This window comes from Scyliorhinus torazame, chromosome 9 (assembly GCF_047496885.1).
Source record: "Scyliorhinus torazame isolate Kashiwa2021f chromosome 9, sScyTor2.1, whole genome shotgun sequence".
NCBI lineage: Eukaryota > Metazoa > Chordata > Chondrichthyes > Carcharhiniformes > Scyliorhinidae > Scyliorhinus > Scyliorhinus torazame.
The window spans coordinates 705,744-725,046 of record NC_092715.1 but is presented as its reverse complement, the minus strand read 5'-3'; the positions used below and the strand labels follow the sequence as shown (position 1 = coordinate 725,046).

Genomic DNA, 19,303 nt, shown 5'->3' with positions numbered 1-19,303 from the left:
CAGGGTGCAGGGGATCAGTGTTAGATACTCTCTCAGCCTGCAGGTAAGGGATTGGCTGGTGACTGGTCAGTAGTTTTTTCTTTTATTTTCCCTCAGGTGTTATTGTGTGGGGCGCAGAAGCTGCTGAGTGAGTGCTTGCTGAGTAGGGGAGTGAATAACAGGTAAGCTATTTCTTTCTTTTTTTTTATCTAGAGGGGATGGCAGGGAAGGTAGTGCAATGTTCCTCCTGCAGAATGTTTGAGGTGAGGGACATCGTCAGTGTCCCTGCTGATTTCATCTGTGGGAAGTGCACCCATCTCCAGCTCCTCAGAAACCACGTTAGGGAACTGGAGCTGGATGAAATTCGGATCACTCGGGAGGCAGAGGTGGTCATAGATAGAAGCTTCAGGGATGTAGTTACTCCGAAGAATAAAGATAGATAAGGGACGGTGAGAGGGGCTGGGAGGAAGCAATCAGTACAGGGATCCCCTGTGGTCGTTCCCCTTAGTAACAAGTATTCCGCTTTGGATACTGTTGGGGGGGGGGGGGGGGGACTTACCAGGGGTAAGCCATGGGGTACAGGTCTCTGGCACAGAGTCTGTACCTGTTGCTCAGAAGGGAAGGGGGGAGAGGAGTAGAGCATTAGTCATTGGAGACTCCATAGTTAGGGAGATAGATAGGAGATTCTGTGGGAACGAGAGAGACTCGCGGTTGGTGTATTGCCTCCCAGGTGCCAGAGTCCGTGATGTCTCGGATCGTGTTTTCGGGATCCTTAAGGGGGAGGGGGAGCAGCCCCAAGTCGTGGTCCACATAGGTACCAACAACATAGGTAGGAAAAGGGATAGGGATGTAAGGCAGGAATTCAGGGAGCTAGGGTGGAAACTTAGATCTAGGACAGTTATTATCTCTGGGTTGTTACCCGTGCCACGTGATAGCGAGACGAGGAATAGGGAGAGAGAGTTGAACATGTGGCTACAGGGATGGTGCAGGATGGAGGGTTTCAGATTTCTGGATAATTGGGGCTCATTCTGGGGTCGGTGGGACCTCTACAAACGGGATGGTCTACACCTGGATCAGAGGGGTACCAATATCCTGGAGGTGGAAATTTGCTAATGCTCTTCGGGAGGGTTCAAACTAGTTCAGCAGGGGCTTGGGAACCTGAATTGTAGCTCCAGTATACAGGAGGTTGAGAGTAGTGAGGTCATGAGTAAGGTTTCAAAGTTGCAGGAGTGTACCGGCAGGCAGGAAGGTGGTTTAAAGTGTGTCTTCTTCAATGCCAGGAGCATCCGGAATAAGGTGGGTGAGCTTGCGGCATGTGTTGGTACCTGGGACTTCGATGTTGTGGCCATTTCGGAGACATGGATAGAGCAGGGACAGGAATGGTTGTTGCAGGTGCCGGGGTTTAGATATTTCAGTAAGCTCAGGGAAGGTGGTAAAAGTGGGGGAGGGGTGGCATTGTTAGTCAAGGACAGTATCACAGTGACAGAAAGGATGTTTGATGAGGACTCATCTACTGAGGTAGCATGGGCTGAGGTTAGAAACAGGAAAGGAGGGGTCACCCTGTTAGGGGTTTTCTATAGGTCTCCGAAAAGATCCAGAGATGTAGAGGAAAGGATTGCAAAGGTGATTCTGGATAGGAGCAAAAGCAACAGGGCAGTTGTTATGGGGGACTTTAACTTTCCAAATATTGACTGGAAACGCTATAGTTCGAGTACTTTAGATGGGTCCGTTTTTGTCCAATGTGTGCAGGAGGGTTTCCTGACACAGTCTGTAGATAGGCCAACGAGAGACGAGGCCATATTGGATTTGGTACTGGGTAATGAACCAGGACAGGTGTTAGATTTGGAGGTAGGTGAGCAGTTTGGTGATAGTGACCACAATTCGATTACGTTTACTTTAGTGATGGAAAGGGATAGGTATATACCGCAGGGCAAGAGTTATATCTGGGGGAAAGGCAATTATGATGCGATGAGGCAAGACTTAGGATGCATCGGGTGGTGAGGAAAAATGCAGGGGATGGGCACAATGGAAATGTGGAGCTTGTTCAAGGAACAGCTACTGCGTGTCCTTGATAAGTATGTACCTGTCAGGCAGGGAGGAAGTGGTCGAGCGAGGGAACCGTGGTTTACTAAAGCAGTCGAAACACTTGTCAAGAGGAAGAAGGAGGCTTATGTAAAGGTGAGACATTAAGGTTCAGGCTCGAGAGTTACAAGTTAGCTTGGAAGGACCTAAAGGGAGAGCTAAGAGGAGCCAGGAGGGGACATGAGAAGTCTTTGACAGGTCAGATCAAGGATAACCCTAAACATTTCTGTAGATATGTCAGGAATAAAAGAATGACTAGGGTAAGAGCAGGGCCAGTCAAGGACAGTAGTGGGAAGTTGTGCTTGGAGTCCGAGGAGATAGGAGAGGTGCTAAATGAATATTTTTCGTCAGTATTCACACAGGAAAAAGACAATGTTGTCGAGGAGAATACTGAGATTCAGGCTACTAGACTAGAAGGGCTTGAGGTTCATAAGGAGGAGGTGTTAGCAATTCTGGAAAGTGTGAAAATAGATAAGTCCCCTGGGCCGGATGGGATTTATCTTAGGATTCTCTGGGAAGCTAGGGAGGAGATTGCTGAGCCTTTGGCTTTGATCTTTCAGTCATCTTTGTCTACAGGAATTGTGCCAGAAGACTGGAGGATAGCAAATGTTGTCCCCTTGTTCAAGAAGGGGAGTAGAGACAACCCCGGTAACTATAGACCAGTGAGCCTTACTTCTGTTGTGGGCAAAATCTTGGAAAGGTTTACAAGAGATAGCATGTATAATCATCTGGAAAGGAATAATTTGAATCGAGAGAGTCAACACGGTTTTGTGAAGGGTAGGTCGTGCCTCACAAACCTTATTGAGTTCTTTGAGAAGGTGACCAAACAGGTGGATGAGGGTAAAGCAGTTGATGTGGTGTATATGGATTTCAGTAAAGCGTGTGATAAGGTTCCCCACGGTCGGCTACTGCAGAAAATACGGAGGCATGGGATTCAGGGTGATTTAGCAGTTTGGATCAGAAATTGGCTAGCTGGAAGAAGACAAAGGGTGGTGGTTGATGGGAAATGTTCAGACTGGAGTCCAGTTACTAGTGGTGTACCACAAGGATCTGTTTTGGGGCCACTGCTGTTTGTCATTTTTATAAATGACCTGGAGGAGGGCGTAGAAGGATGGGTGAGTAAATTTGCAGATGGCACTAAAGTCAGTGGAGTTGTGGACAGTGCGGAAGGATGTTACAAGTTACAGAGGGACATAGATAAGCTGCAGCGCTGGGCTGAGAGGTGGCAAATGGAGTTTAATGCAGAAAAGTGTAAGGTGATTCATTTTGGAAGGAATAACAGGAAGACAGAGTACTGGGCTAATGTGTGTGGATGAGCAGAGAGATCTCGGTGGCCATGTACATAGATCCCTGAAAGTTGCCACTCAGGTTGAGAGGGTTGTTAAGAAGGCGTACAGTGTTAGCTTTTATTGGTAGAGGGATTGAGTTTCGGAGCCATGAGGTCATGTCGCAGTTGTACAAAACTCTGGTGCGGCCGCATTTGGAGTATTGCGTGCAATTCTGGTCGCCGCATTATAGGAAGGATGTGGAAGCATTGGAAAGGGTGCAGAGGAGATTTACCAGAATGTTGCCTGGTATGGAGGGAAGATCTTATGAGGAAAGGCTGAGGGACTTGAGGCTGTTTTCGTTAGAGACAAGAAGGTTAAGAGGTGACTTAATTGAGGCATACAAGATGATCAGAGGATTGGATAGGATAGGACAGTGAGAGGATTGGATAGGGTGGACAGTGAGAGCCTTTTTCCTCGGATGGTGATGTCTAGCACGAGGGGACATACCTTTAAATTGAGGGGAGATAGATATAAGACAGACGTCAGAGGTAGGTTCTTTACTCAGAGAGTAGTGAGGGTGTGGAATGCCCTGCCTGCAACAGTAGTGGACTCGCCAACACTAAGGGTATTCAAATGGTCATTGGATAGACATATGGACGATAAGGGAATAGTGTAGATGGGCTTTAGACTGGTTTCACAGGTCGGCGCAACATCGAGGGCCGAAGGGCCTGTACTGCGCTGTAATGTTCTATGTTCTATTGTGGCCTATTCAGTTGCACGCTTTTTAAATGATGGCAACATCTGACGGAATTGAGTGTTTTTACTAGTTGTGATACGATAATACTTTAGCTATAGCATATTTTAAAATCTGTTTATGATATGCCCCAGTTAGCAGTAACTAAGGCGATGACATGGTGGGAAACTCTGGCCGGGACCAGCGATGAACAAATAATTTCCTGACCCGAAATGTTTAAAAAGAACACAATGGTTATAATGTACCTGTGCCGTCAGCAGGATGAATCTTTTGGGTGGTGTCAAATGCTGGACGATCACAACTGGCGGGTCTGTGAGGGGGACACGCTCCTTGTTGAGTGGAGTAACAATCTTTTGAAACGGGGAATGATCGATGGAGGACAGGGCCCACGAATGGCCATCAATGTTTGCCGTCATCTGGAACATCAATTGCATCAACTCAGCAGCAGAACCACACAAAGCCCAGCCTTAACTAGCCCAGGCCCGAACAGAATCCCGGCTCCAGTACTGTACTCAACCCTGACCCCTAGGCCCCACCCAACCCTGACCCCTAGACCCACCCAACCCTGACCCCTAGGCCCCACCCAACCCTGACCCCTAGGCCCCACCCAACTCTGACCCCTAGGCCCCACCCAACCCTGACCCCTAGGCCCCACCCAACCTTGACCCCTAGGCCCCACCCAACCCTGACCCCTAGGCCCCACCCAACCCTGACCCCTAGGCCCCACCCAACCCTGACCCCAAGGCCCCACCCAACCCTGACCCCTAGGCCCCACCCAACCCTGACCCCTAGGCCCCACCCAACCCTGACCCCAAGACTGAATAAAATCCTGCTCACAGGGACCAAATGCAACCTAAATCCTGACCCCTAACCCAGAATTCAACCAATGTCCACCAATATACACATCCCTAGGGAACCCAGCTGGATTCTCAACTGTTGCCCAGTAATAGCCCTGAACTAAGGTCCAGTCTCACCTTTACCCCAGTAATAGCCCTGAACTAAGGTCCAGTCTCACCTTTACCCCAGTAATAGCCCTGAACTAAGGTCCAGTCTCACCTTTACCCCAGTAATAGCCCTGAACTAAGGTCCAGTCTCACCTTTACCCCAGAAATAACCCCGCTGACAAAAGCCGTCTCACCCGTACCACAGTAATAATCAGCCAGTCTTACCTGTACTTCCATGAGGGGTCGCTGGAATGGGAAGGAGTCGTGGTTAATACACCAGAGGACATCATTATCATCATTCTCGGAGGCAGCCAACAGTAGAATACCTGTAACATTAGATACTGGATCATTTCAGCTTCATTGCTACACAGCAGCTTTGCAACATGCCTGCCTTCAGCTATCAACTGGAAGCACTATGCAGGTCATTCAGATTACACTGCTTGATTCAAACCAAAATACAGGCCGTGACAGGAATGATCACTGAACCAGTTTAGCACCATGTAGGGTCCAACCCAGTGCAGCACACGAAAATCATCTCTCTGGGATATTCCAGTGTCTGGATATGCTCCCTCTTCTCGAAAATTCCTGGAGCCAGTGGATGTAGTTTACGAGGAATTCAAAAAAATGACACATAAAGGGCGAGATGCCAGATAAGGGCTGATGGTGTTGGGATCAGTGCATGGACAGAAGAGTGGTTAATGGACAGGAAGCAATGAGATGTGATAAATAGGGCACTTTCAGGTTGTCAGGCTGTGACTATACAGCACAGGAACAAGCCCTTCGGCCTGTGGAGGGCTGGGGCCACAGCTAGTTACAATCTGACAAAGAGACAGGGGAACATCCGGTGGCAGCATGTGGAGGGGAAGCCGCACGGAGGCTTTCGACAGAAGTGAAGAATGGGACTGAAGAGGGTTTGTGGACTGTGAATGGGGAGTTGGGAGAGTGTATAAATGTTTTGTTTTTTGATCTACATTGTTCTTTATCTACTTCACACTGTTATCAAATTTAAGTTTTTTGATTGTCATTCTTTCTTGTGGCGGTTTTATATTATTTTATGTTATGTTTGGGTTTGGTTGTTTTTTCCTAGAACGGGTTGAGAGAGAGGAAAAGCCTTGGGTGGGAGCCCCGCTGCTAAGCTAGTGAACGGAGGTGAGGTGGGGAGAGGAGCTGCTGACATTGAGCTTCGGATGGGCCTAAGAGGTGTGAAAAGGATGGGGGGGGGGAAATCGATAATGGGTAGGGGCGGGTCAGGCTCATGGGGCAGGGCCCGGTGGTATGATGTTGGTGGAGAAGGGGGGGGGGGGGGGGAGAAGGAGAGAGACCCTCGGTTAGGATAGTGACGTGGAACGCGAGGAGGGGGTTGGGAGGCCCAGTCAAAACATCAAGGGTGCTGGCGCATCTGAAAGTTTGAAGGCCAATGTGGCGATGCTGCAGGAGATTCGAAGGACCAGGTGAGGCTTAGGAAGGGCTGGGTCAGCCAGATGTTTCATTCGGGATTTGACAAAAGGGCTTAAGGGGTAGTGGTCCTGGTTGCAGGCCAGGGCGGTCGGTATGTGATAGTTACAGGGGCATTAGAGGGAGGCTGGTGGTTCTGGTAAGCGCGTATGGTACCAACTGGGATGACGTAGGATTTGTGAAGAAGGTGTGTGAGGCCATCCCTGACTTGGACTCACACAAATTGATAGTGGGTGGAAACTGGAACTTGGTGCAGGAGCCGAGATTGGACAGGTCACAGACGCGCTCGCTTACCCAGTTAGGGGGGTGGCAAAAGCGGTGGCTGGACGAATGGCGGAAATGGGAGGGGTGGACCCTTGGAGGTTTCTGCACCCGGGGGAGCGGGAGTATTCTTTTTTCTCCTCAGGTTTATTTGCAAATTGACTTTTTTGTGGTGGGGAATGCTTTGCTGGCCAGGGTTAAGGGGTCGGAATACTCGGCAATTGCGATATCGGATCATGTGCCGCATTGGGTGGATATGGTGTTGGAGGCTGGGGTGGAGATTAGATGTGGGGCTGTTGGGGGACCGAGGGTTCTGTGATAAGATTGGGAAAGAAATCGAGGAATATGTGGGATTCAATTGTACGGGGAGGTTTCGCAGGTGGTGGTTTGGGAAGCTCTAAAGGCGGTGGTGAGGGGGAGGTGATCTTGTTTAAGGCAAAAATGAATAAGGTAAGAGATGAGATGTTGGAGGTAGACAGGAGTGATGCAGAAGACGGGGATCCAGCACTGTTGGAAAAGAGGAAGGAGTAACAGGCGAGTTTTGACCGGCTGTCCACAAGGAAGGCAGTGCGCCAACCGGGCGGGCAAGGGGAGCGGTTTCCGAATATGGAGAGAAGGCAGGGCACATGTTGGTGGGCCAGCTTCAGAGGGAGGCAGTGGCGAGGGAAATTGTTCAGGTGCGGGATAGGGCAGGGAAGTTGGTGGTGTTTCCAGATCAGATTAATAGGGTGTATGAGGAGTTTTACCAGAGATTGTATAGGTTGGAGCCACCTGGGGAGGATCGGGAGATGCAGGAATTCCTGGATGGTTTGGAATACCCAATGTTGGGGGAGGGAGATAGGGACATATTGAAGGCGGCGATAGTGGAGCAGGGGATAAAAGATGCGATTGTGAGGATGCAGTCTGGGGAGGTAGCAGGGCTAGATGGGTTTCCAGTGGAGTATTACAAGAAATTTAAAGATAAGTTGGTGTCGCTGATTGTGGGGATGTTTGAGGAAGCGAGAGGGAAGGGGGAGTTGAGAATCATATCAGATCAATCATGACCTCAATAAATGGCAGAGCAGACTTGACGGGCCGAATGGTCTACTTCTGCTACTATGTCTTATGGTGCAAGGTTCAGTAGAGGGTGGACGAGTGAGCTGTCCGATGACGAAAGGTTGAATAATCTTTGTATTATTTCTGAGGATGTGTCATTGGCGAAGCCAGCATTTACTGCCATTCTCTAATTGACTTGAAATTGGGCCTGCCTTCCGTTTATAATAATGAGAGGTAATCTCATTGACAGACAAGATTGTGAATGCTGAGGTATGTTAGGGTAGATACCGGGATACCCTGGCTGAGTATCTAGAATACAAGGGCATGGTTTCAGGGTAAGAGGTTGATCATTGAGGACTGATATGAAGTAAGAATGTGTTGCGTTGGAATTGTCCATCCTATATGTTTGAGGAGGCTCCATTGTTGATCGGTGGAATGATTCCTGATCTCTCAGAGAATGAATGGATGTGGGCAGCGAATGGGAAATTTAAATTGAGGCAACAGGTCATTCATGATCGTATTGAATGGTGGAACAAACTCGAAGGGCCTAATTATCCTCCCCCAGCGATTGTTCGCTTCTTAATCAAAAATCCATCCCACCCCGCACCAGCTCAGTACCCATTAACTGGCAGGACACAGACGAACCAAACGTGTGAAAATGAGCCTTAGGTTTTCTGGGTCAATATAAACAATATAGAAAACCACTGCAGTCTCAGACGTCAGGAGTCAATATCACAGCTAAGAAAGCTCAACTCATCTTGCAGGCTATGAATGGTCCTTTGGAGAAGAGCCAGGAACAGGCTGGTTTTGGAAAACATTTGAAATGAAATGAAATGAAACTCGCTTTTTGTCACAAGTAGGCTTCAAATGAAGTTACTGTGATAAGCCCCTAGTTGCCACATTCCGGCGCCTGTTGGGGGAGGCTGGTACGGGAATCGAACCGTGCTGCTGGCCTGCCTTGGTATGCTTTAAAAGACGGCGATTTAGCCCAGTGTGCTAAACCAGCCCGTATTTGGCAGTGCAGATAACAAAGGTAGAAGACAGGTTAGGAGATTCACCTGCGACTTACGCACCTTTGGTATAAAGAGCTTTGTGAACTTTGGAGGGTCTCTGTGGAGTAGCTGAGGCAGAGAACCCTGGTGGTAGACGGACATGTACAAGTATCAGCACACTGGGCCGGACAGCGGGGTGCTTGAAGGGCATGGCGCTGAAGAAAAGCCGGACACCTAGACAAAGGAAAAGACAGCCAGTCAGTGAGACCAGATTATAAATCAGTGTAGAGACAGTCTGTGTGACCAGACTATAAATCAGTGTAGAGACAGTCTGTGTGACCAGACTATAAATCAGTGTAGAGACAGTCAGTGTGACCAGACTATAAATCAGTGTAGAGACAGTCTGTGTGACCAGACTATAAATCAGTGTAGAGACAGTCAGTGCGACCAGACTATAAATCAGTGTAGAGACAGTCAGTCAGTGTGACCAGACTATAAATCAGTGTAGAGACAGTCAGTGTGACCAGACTATAAATCAGTGTAGAAACAGTCAGTGTGACCAGACTATAAATCAGTGGAGACAGTCAGTGTGACCAGACTATAAATCAGTGGAGACAGTCAGTGTGACCAGACTATAAATCAGTGTAGAGACAGTCAGTGCGACCAGACTATAAATCAGTGCAGAGACAGTCAGTGTGACCAGACTATAAATCAGTGGAGACAGTCAGTGTGACCAGACTATAAATCAGTGTAGAGACAGTCAGTGCGACCAGACTATAAATCAGTGTAGAGACAGTCAGTCAGTGTGACCAGACTATAAATCAGTGTAGAGACAGTCAGTGTGACCAGACTATAAATCAGTGTAGAAACAGTCAGTGTGACCAGACTATAAATCAGTGGAGACAGTCAGTGTGACCAGACTATAAATCAGTGGAGAGACAGTCAGTCAGTGTGACCAGACAATAAATCAGTGTGACCAGACTATAAATCAGTGTAGAGACAGTCAGTGCGACCAGACTATAAATCAGTGTAGAGACAGTCAGTGCGACCAGACTATAAATCAGTGTAGAGAGTCAGTGTGACCAGACTATAAATCAGTGTAGAGAGTCAGTGTGACCAGACTATAAATCAGTGGAGAGACAGTCAGTCAGTGTGACCAGACTATAAATCAGTGGAGAGACAGTCAGTGTGACCAGACTATAAATCAGTGTAGAGACAGTCAGTGTGACCAGACTATAAATCAGTGTAGAGACAGTCAGTGTGACCAGACTATAAATCAGTGTAGAGACAGTCAGTGCGACCAGACTATAAATCAGTGTAGAGACAGTCAGTCAGTGTGACCAGACTATAAATCAGTGTAGAGACAGTCAGTGTGACCAGACTATAAATCAGTGTAGAAACAGTCAGTGTGACCAGACTATAAATCAGTGTAGAGACAGTCAGTGTGACCAGACTATAAATCAGTGTAGAAACAGTCAGTGTGACCAGACTATAAATCAGTGTAGAAACAGTCAGTGTGACCAGACTATAAATCAGTGTAGAAACAGTCAGTGTGACCAGACTATAAATCAGTGTAGAGACAGTCAGTGCGACCAGACTATAAATCAGTGTAGAGACAGTCAGTGTGACCAGACTAGAAATCATTGTAGAGACAGTCAGTGTGACCAGACTATAAATCAGTGGAGACAGTCAGTGTGACCAGACTATAAATCAGTGTAGAGACAGTCAGTGTGACCAGACTATAAATCAGTGTAGAGACAGTCAGTGTGACCAGACTATAAATCAGTGGAGACAGTCAGTGTGACCAGACTATAAATCAGTGTAGAGACAGTCAGTGTGACCAGACTATAAATCAGTGTAGAGAGTCAGTGCGACCAGACTATAAATCAGTGTAGAAACAGTCAGTGTGACCAGACTATAAATCAGTGGAGACAGTCAGTGTGACCAGACTATAAATCAGTGTAGAGACAGTCAGTGCGACCAGACTATAAATCAGTGGAGACAGTCAGTGTGACCAGACTATAAATCAGTGGAGACAGTCAGTGTGACCAGACTATAAATCAGTGTAGAGACAGTCAGTGCGACCAGACTATAAATCAGTGTAGAGACAGTCAGTGTGACCAGACTATAAATCAGTGTAGAGACAGTCAGTGAGACCAGACTATAAATCAGTGTAGAGACAGTCAGTGTGACCAGACTATAAATCAGTGTAGAGACAGTCAGTGTGACCAGACTATAAATCAGTGTAGAGACAGTCAGTGTGACCAGATTATAAATCAGTGTAGAGACAGTCAGTGCGACCAGACTATAAATCAGTGTAGAGACAGTCAGTGTGACCAGACTATAAATCAGTGTAGAGACAGTCAGTGTGACCAGACTATAAATCAGTGTAGAAACAGTCAGTGTGACCAGACTATAAATCAGTGGAGACAGTCAGTGTGACCAGACTATAAATCAGTGTAGAGACAGTCAGTGCGACCAGACTATAAATCAGTGGAGACAGTCAGTGTGACCAGACTATAAATCAGTGGAGACAGTCAGTGTGACCAGACTATAAATCAGTGTAGAGACAGTCAGTGCGACCAGACTATAAATCAGTGTAGAGACAGTCAGTGTGACCAGACTATAAATCAGTGTAGAGACAGTCAGTGTGACCAGACTATAAATCAGTGTAGAAACAGTCAGTGTGACCAGACTATAAATCAGTGGAGACAGTCAGTGTGACCAGACTATAAATCAGTGTAGAGACAGTCAGTGCGACCAGACAATAAATCAGTGTAGAGACAGTCAGTGAGACCAGACTATAAATCAGTGTAGAGACAGTCTGTGTGACCAGACTATAAATCAGTGTAGAGACAGTCAGTGTGACCAGACTATAAATCAGTGTAGAGACAGTCAGTGTGACCAGACTATAAATCAGTGTAGAGACAGTCAGTGCGACCAGACTATAAATCAGTGTAGAGACAGTCAGTGCGACCAGACAATAAATCAGTGTAGAGACAGTCAGTGAGACCAGACTATAAATCAGTGGAGACAGTCAGTGTGACCAGACTATAAATCAGTGTAGAGACAGTCAGTGTGACCAGACTATAAATCAGTGGAGACAGTCAGTGTGACCAGACTATAAATCAGTGGAGAGACAGTCAGTCAGTGTGACCAGACAATAAATCAGTGTAGAGACAGTCAGTGCGACCAGACTATAAATCAGTGTAGAGACAGTCAGTGCGACCAGACTATAAATCAGTGTAGAGACAGTCAGTGTGACCAGACTATAAATCAGTGTAGAGACAGTCAGTGCGACCAGACTATAAATCAGTGTAGAGACAGTCAGTGTGACCAGACTATAAATCAGTGTAGAGACAGTCAGTGTGACCAGACTATAAATCAGTGTAGAGACAGTCAGTGCGACCAGACTATAAATCAGTGTAGAGACAGTCAGTGCGACCAGACTATAAATCAGTGTAGAGACAGTCAGTGCGACCAGACTATAAATCAGTGTAGAGACTGTCAGTGAGACCAGACTATAAATCAGTGTAGAGACAGTCAGTGCGACCAGACTATAAATCAGTGTAGAGACAGTCAGTGAGACCAGACTATAAATCAGTGTAGAGACAGTCAGTGTGACCAGACTATAAATCAGTGTAGAGACAGTCAGTGCGACCAGACTATAAATCAGTGTAGAGACTGTCAGTGAGACCAGACTATAAATCAGTGTAGAGACAGTCAGTGCGACCAGACTATAAATCAGTGTAGAGACAGTCAGTGAGACCAGACTATAAATCAGTGTAGAGACAGTCTGTGTGACCAGACTATAAATCAGTGTAGAGACAGTCAGTGTGACCAGACTATAAATCAGTGTAGAGACAGTCAGTGTGACCAGACTATAAATCAGTGGAGAGACAGTCAGTCAGTGTGACCAGACAATAAATCAGTGTAGAGACAGTCAGTGCGACCAGACTATAAATCAGTGTAGAGACAGTCAGTGAGACCAGACTATAAATCAGTGTAGAGACAGTCTGTGTGACCAGACTATAAATCAGTGTAGAGACAGTCAGTGCGACCAGACTATAAATCAGTGTAGAGACAGTCAGTGTGACCAGACTATAAATCAGTGTAGAGACAGTCAGTGTGACCAGACTATAAATCAGTGTAGAGACAGTCAGTGTGACCAGACTATAAATCAGTGGAGACAGTCAGTGTGACCAGACTATAAATCAGTGGAGACAGTCAGTGTGACCAGACTATAAATCAGTGGAGAGACAGTCAGTCAGTGTGACCAGACAATAAATCAGTGCAGAGACAGTCAGTCAGTGTGACCAGACTATAAATCAGTGTAGAGACAGTCAGTGCGACCAGACTATAAATCAGTGTAGAGACAGTCAGTGTGACCAGACTATAAATCAGTGGAGACAGTCAGTGTGACCAGACTATAAATCAGTGGAGACAGTCAGTGTGACCAGACTATAAATCAGTGGAGAGACAGTCAGTCAGTGTGACCAGACAATAAATCAGTGCAGAGACAGTCAGTCAGTGTGACCAGACTATAAATCAGTGGAGAGACAGTCAGTGCGACCAGACTATAAATCAGTGTAGAGACAGTCAGTGTGACCAGACTATAAATCAGTGTAGAGACAGTCAGTGTGACCAGACTATAAATCAGTGGAGAGACAGTCAGTGCGACCAGACTATAAATCAGTGTAGAGACAGTCAGTGTGACCAGACTATAAATCAGTGTAGAGACAGTCAGTGTGACCAGACTATAAATCAGTGTAGAGACAGTCAGTGTGACCAGACTATAAATCAGTGTAGAGACAGTCAGTGTGACCAGACTATAAATCAGTGGAGAGACAGTCAGTCAGTGTGGCCAGACTATAAATCAGTGGAGAGACAGTCAGTCAGTGTGGCCAGACTATAAATCAGTGTAGAGACAGTCAGTGTGACCAGACTATAAATCAGTGTAGAGACAGTCAGTGCGACCAGACTATAAATCAGTGTAGAGACATTCAGTGTGACCAGACTATAAATCAGTGTAGAGACAGTCAGTGTGACCAGACTATAAATCAGTGTAGAGACAGTCAGTGTGACCAGACTATAAATCAGTGTAGAGACAGTCAGCCAGTGTGACCAGACTATAAATCAGTGTAGAGACAGTCAGTGTGACCAGACTGTAAATCAGTGTAGAGACAGTCAGTGTGACCAGACTATAAATCAGTGTAGAGACAGTCAGTGTGACCAGGCTATAAATCAGTGTAGAGACAGTCAGTCAGTGTGACCAGACTATAAATCAGTGTAGAGACAGTCAGTGTGACCAGACTATAAATCAGTGTAGAGACAGTCAGTGTGACCAGGCTATAAATCAGTGCAGAGACAGTCAGTCAGTGTGACCAGACGATAAATCAGTGTAGAGACAGTCAGTGTGACTAGACTGTAAATCAGTGTAGAGACTGTCAGTGTGACCAGACTATAAATCAGTGTAGAGACAGTCAGTGTGACCAGACTTTAAATCAGTGTAGAGACAGTCAGCCAGTGTGACCAGACTATAAATCAGTGTAGAGACAGTCAGTGTGACTAGACTGTAAATCAGTGTAGAGACTGTCAGTGTGACCAGACTATAAATCAGTGTAGAGACAGTCAGTGTGACCAGACTTTAAATCAGTGTAGAGACTGTCAGTGTGACCAGACTATAAATCAGTGTAGAGACAGTCAGTGTGACTAGACTGTAAATCAGTGTAGAGACTGTCAGTGTGACCAGACTATAAATCAGTGTAGAGACAGTCAGTGTGACCAGACTTTAAATCAGTGTAGAGACTGTCAGTGTGACCAGGCTATAAATCAGTGTAGAGACAGTCAGTCAGTGTGACCAGACTATAAATCAGTGTAGAGACAGTCAGTGTGACCAGACAATAAATCAGTGTAGAGACAGTCAGTCAGTGTGACCAGACTATAAATCAGTGTAGAGACTGTCAGTGTGACCAGACTATAAATCAGTGGAGAGACAGTCAGTCAGTGTGACCAGACTATAAATCAGTGTAGAGACAGTCAGTGCGACCAGACTATAAATCAGTGGAGAGACAGTCAGTCAGTGTGACCAGACTATAAATCAGTGTAGAGACAGTCAGTGCGACCAGACTATAAATCAGTGTAGAGACAGTCAGTGTGACCAGACTATAAATCAGTGTAGAGACAGTCAGTGTGACCAGACTATAAATCAGTGTAGAGACAGTCAGTGCGACCAGACTATAAATCAGTGTAGAGACAGTCAGTGTGACCAGACTATAAATCAGTGTAGAGACAGTCAGTGCGACCAGACTATAAATCAGTGTAGAGACTGTCAGGCAGTGAGACCAGACTATAAATCAGTGTAGAGACAGTCAGTGTGACCAGACTATAAATCAGTGTAGAGACAGTCAGTGTGACCAGACTATAAATCAGTGTAGAGACAGTCAGTGTGAACAGACTATAAATCAGTGTAGAGACAGTCTGTGTGACCAGACTATAAATCAGTGTAGAGACAGTCAGTCAGTGTGACCAGACTATAAATCAGTGTAGAGACAGTCAGTGTGACCAGACTATAAATCAGTGTAGAGACTGTCAGGCAGTGAGACCAGACTATAAATCAGTGTAGAGACAGTCAGTGTGACCAGACTATAAATCAGTGTAGAGACTGGCAGGCAGTGAGACCAGACTATAAATCAGTGTAGAGACAGTCAGTGCGACCAGACTATAAATCAGTGTAGAGACAGTCAGTCAGTGTGACCAGACTATAAATCAGTGTAGAGACAGTCAGTGTGACCAGACTATAAATCAGTGTAGAGACTGTCAGGCAGTGAGACCAGACTATAAATCAGTGTAGAGACAGTCAGTGTGACCAGACTATAAATCAGTGTAGAGACTGGCAGGCAGTGAGACCAGACTATAAATCAGTGTAGAGACAGTCAGTGCGACCAGACTATAAATCAGTGTAGAGACAGTCAGTGTGACCAGACTATAAATCAGTGTAGAGACAGTCAGTGTGACCAGACTATAAATCAGTGTAGAGACAGTCAGTGTGACCAGACTATAAATCAGTGTAGAGACAGTCAGTGTGACCAGACTATAAATCAGTGTAGAGACAGTCAGTGTGACCAGACTATAAATCAGTGTAGAGACAGTCAGTGCGACCAGACTATAAATCAGTGTAGAGACAGTCAGTGTGACCAGACTATAAATCAGTGCAGAGACAGTCAGTGTGACCAGACTATAAATCAGTGTAGAGACAGTCAGTGTGACCAGACTATAAATCAGTGTAGAGACAGTCAGTGTGACCAGACTATAAATCAGTGCAGAGACAGTCAGTGTGACCAGACTATAAATCAGTGCAGAGACAGTCAGTGTGACCAGACTATAAATCAGTGTAGAGACAGTCAGTGTGACCAGACTATAAATCAGTGTAGAGACAGTCAGTGTGACCAGACTATAAATCAGTGCAGAGACAGTCAGTGTGACCAGACTATAAATCAGTGTAGAGACAGTCAGTGTGACCAGACTATAAATCAGTGTAGAGACAGTCAGTGCGACCAGACTATAAATCAGTGTAGAGACAGTCAGTGTGACCAGACTATAAATCAGTGTAGAGACAGTCAGTGTGACCAGACTATAAATCAGTGGAGACAGTCAGTGTGACCAGGCTATAAATCAGTGGAGACAGTCAGTGTGACCAGACTATTAATCAGTGTAGAGACAGTCAGTGTGAACAGACTAGAAATCAGTGTAGAGACAGTCAGTGAGACCAGACTATAAATCAGTGTAGAGACAGTCAGTGTGACCAGACTATAAATCAGTGTAGAGACAGTCAGTGTGACCAGACTATAAATCAGTGTAGAGACAGTCAGTGTGACCAGACTATAAATCAGTGTAGAGACTGTCAGGCAGTGAGACCAGACTATAAATCAGTGTAGAGACAGTCAGTGTGACCAGACTATAAATCAGTGTAGAGACAGTCAGTGTGACCAGACTATAAATCAGTGTAGAGACAGTCAGTGCGACCAGACTATAAATCAGTGTAGAGACAGTCAGTGTGACCAGACTATAAATCAGTGTAGAGACAGTCAGTGTGACCAGACTATAAATCAGTGTAGAGACAGTCAGTCAGTGTGACCAGACTATAAATCAGTGTAGAGACAGTCAGTCAGTGTGACCAGACTATAAATCAGTGTAGAGTCAGTCAGTGTGACCAGACTATAAATCAGTGTAGAGACAGTCAGTGTGACCAGACTATAAATCAGTGTAGAGACAGTCAGTGTGACCAGACTATAAATCAGTGTAGAGACAGTCAGTGTGACCAGACTATAAATCAGTGTAGAGACAGTCAGTCAGTGTGACCAGACTATAAATCAGTGTGACCAGACTATAAATCAGTGTAGAGACTGTCAGGCAGTGAGACCAGACTATAAATCAGTGTAGAGACAGTCAGTGTGACCAGACTATAAATCAGTGTAGAGACTGTCAGGCAGTGAGACCAGACTATAAATCAGTGTAGAGACAGTCAGTGTGACCAGACTATAAATCAGTGTAGAGACAGTCAGTGCGACCAGACTATAAATCAGTGTAGAGACAGTCAGTGTGACCAGACTATAAATCAGTGCAGAGACTGTCAGACAGTGCGACCACAGAACACCCTCTCTGTAAAAAACGTCCCCTGCACATCCCCACTGAACCTTTCCCCCCTCACCTTGAACTTGTGCCCCGACCTGTGTAGGGACAGCAGTCAGTGCGAATGAACTACAGATTGCTGGAGCAGCCAAAAGATTTGTTGAACGTCATTTCCCTTTTGTAAATCCATGTCGGCTCTGCCCAATCTCACCATTAACATCTCAATGCCCCGTTATCACATCCTTTAGAATACATGATCGCATTTTCTCTGTTCCTGATGTCAGGCGAACAGGGGTGAAATTCTCTTTTCTTCTCTCCCTGCTTTCTTTAGCAGTGGGGTTACATCTGCGGAGACCATATTTGATCACCATTACCTGTACCATTACCTCTGCAGTCACCTCTTTCAACATTTTGGGATGTGGATCATCAGGTCCAGGCGTTTGTTCACTAATGAAGACAGGTTGGATAGATTTGGGTTGTTTTCGCTGGAGCAGGGAAGACTGATTGAGGTAGAACATAGAACATAGAACAATACAGCGCAGTACAGGCCCTTCGGCCCACGATGTTGCACCGAAACAAAAGCCATCTAACCTACACTATGCCATTATCATCCATATGTTTATCCAATAAACTTTTAAATGCCCTCAATGTTGGCGAGTTCACTACTGTAGCAGGTAGGGCATTCCACGGCCTCACTACTCTTTGCGTAAAGAACCTACCTCTGACCTCTGTCCTATATCTATTACCCCTCAGTTTAAAGTTATGTCCCCTCGTGCCAGCCATATCCATCCGCGGGAGAAGGCTCTCACTGTCCACCCTATCCAACCCCCTGATCATTTTGTATGCCTCTATTAAGTCTCCTCTTAACCTTCTTCTCTCCAACGAAAACAACCTCAAGTCCGTCAGCCTTTCCTCATAAGATTTTCCCTCCATACCAGGCAACATCCTGGTAAATCTCCTCTGCACCCGCTCCAAAGCCTCCACGTCCTTCCTATAATGCGGTGACCAGAACTGTACGCAATACTCCAAATGCGGCCGGACCAGAGTTCTGTACAGCTGCAACATGACCTCCCGACTCCGGAACTCAATCCCTCTACCAATAAAGGCCAACACTCCATAGGCCTTCTTCACAACCCTATCAACCTGGGTGGCAACTTTCAGGGATCTATGTACATGGACACCTAGATCCCTCTGCTCAGCCACACTTTCAAGAACTTTACCATTAGCCAAATATTCCGCATTCCTGTTATTCCTTCCAAAGTGAATCACCTCACACTTCTCTACATTAAACTCCATTTGCCACCTCTCAGCCCAGCTCTGCAGCTTATCTATATCCCTCTGTAACCTGCTACATCCTTCCACACTATCGACAACACCACCGACTTTAGTATCATCTGCAAATTTACTCACCCACCCTTCTGCGCCTTCCTCTAGGTTATTGATAAAAATGACAAACAGCAACGGCCCCAGAACAGATCCTTGTGGTACTCCACTTGTGACTGTACTCCATTCTGAACATTTCCCATCAACCACCACCCTCTGTCTTCTTTCAGCTAGCCAATTTCTGATCCACATCTCTAAATCACCCTTAATCCCCAGCCTCCGTATTTTTTGCAATAGCCTACCGTGGGGAACCTTATCAAACGCTTTGCTGAAATCCATATACACCACATCAACTGCTCTACCCTCGTCTACCTGTTCAGTCACCTTCTCAAAGAACTCAATAAGGTTTGTGAGGCATGACCTACCCTTCACAAAGCCATGCTGACTATCCCTGATCATATCATTCCTATCTAGATGATTATAAATCTTGTCCCTTATAATCCCCTCCAAGACTTTACCCACTACAGACGTGAGGCTCACCGGTCTATAGTTGCCGGGGTTGTCTCTGCTCCCCTTTTT

At 46.1% G+C, this 19,303-nt stretch overlaps 1 protein-coding gene across 4 annotated transcripts in view; it reads right to left on the bottom strand.

Annotated features, from left to right (window-relative positions):
• Positions 1-19,303, bottom strand: part of nup155 (nucleoporin 155) — a 404,177-nt gene that overhangs the window by 275,315 nt on the left and 109,559 nt on the right. For all 4 annotated transcript variants that reach the window (XM_072515568.1, XM_072515570.1, XM_072515569.1 and 1 more), the window contains exons 12-14: positions 8,852-9,004; positions 5,253-5,353; positions 4,329-4,499 (exon numbers count right to left, since the gene is read on the bottom strand). In XM_072515568.1, the coding sequence (XP_072371669.1) occupies positions 4,329-4,499; positions 5,253-5,353; positions 8,852-9,004 (425 nt within the window). The remainder of the gene's footprint in view (positions 1-4,328; positions 4,500-5,252; positions 5,354-8,851; positions 9,005-19,303) is intronic.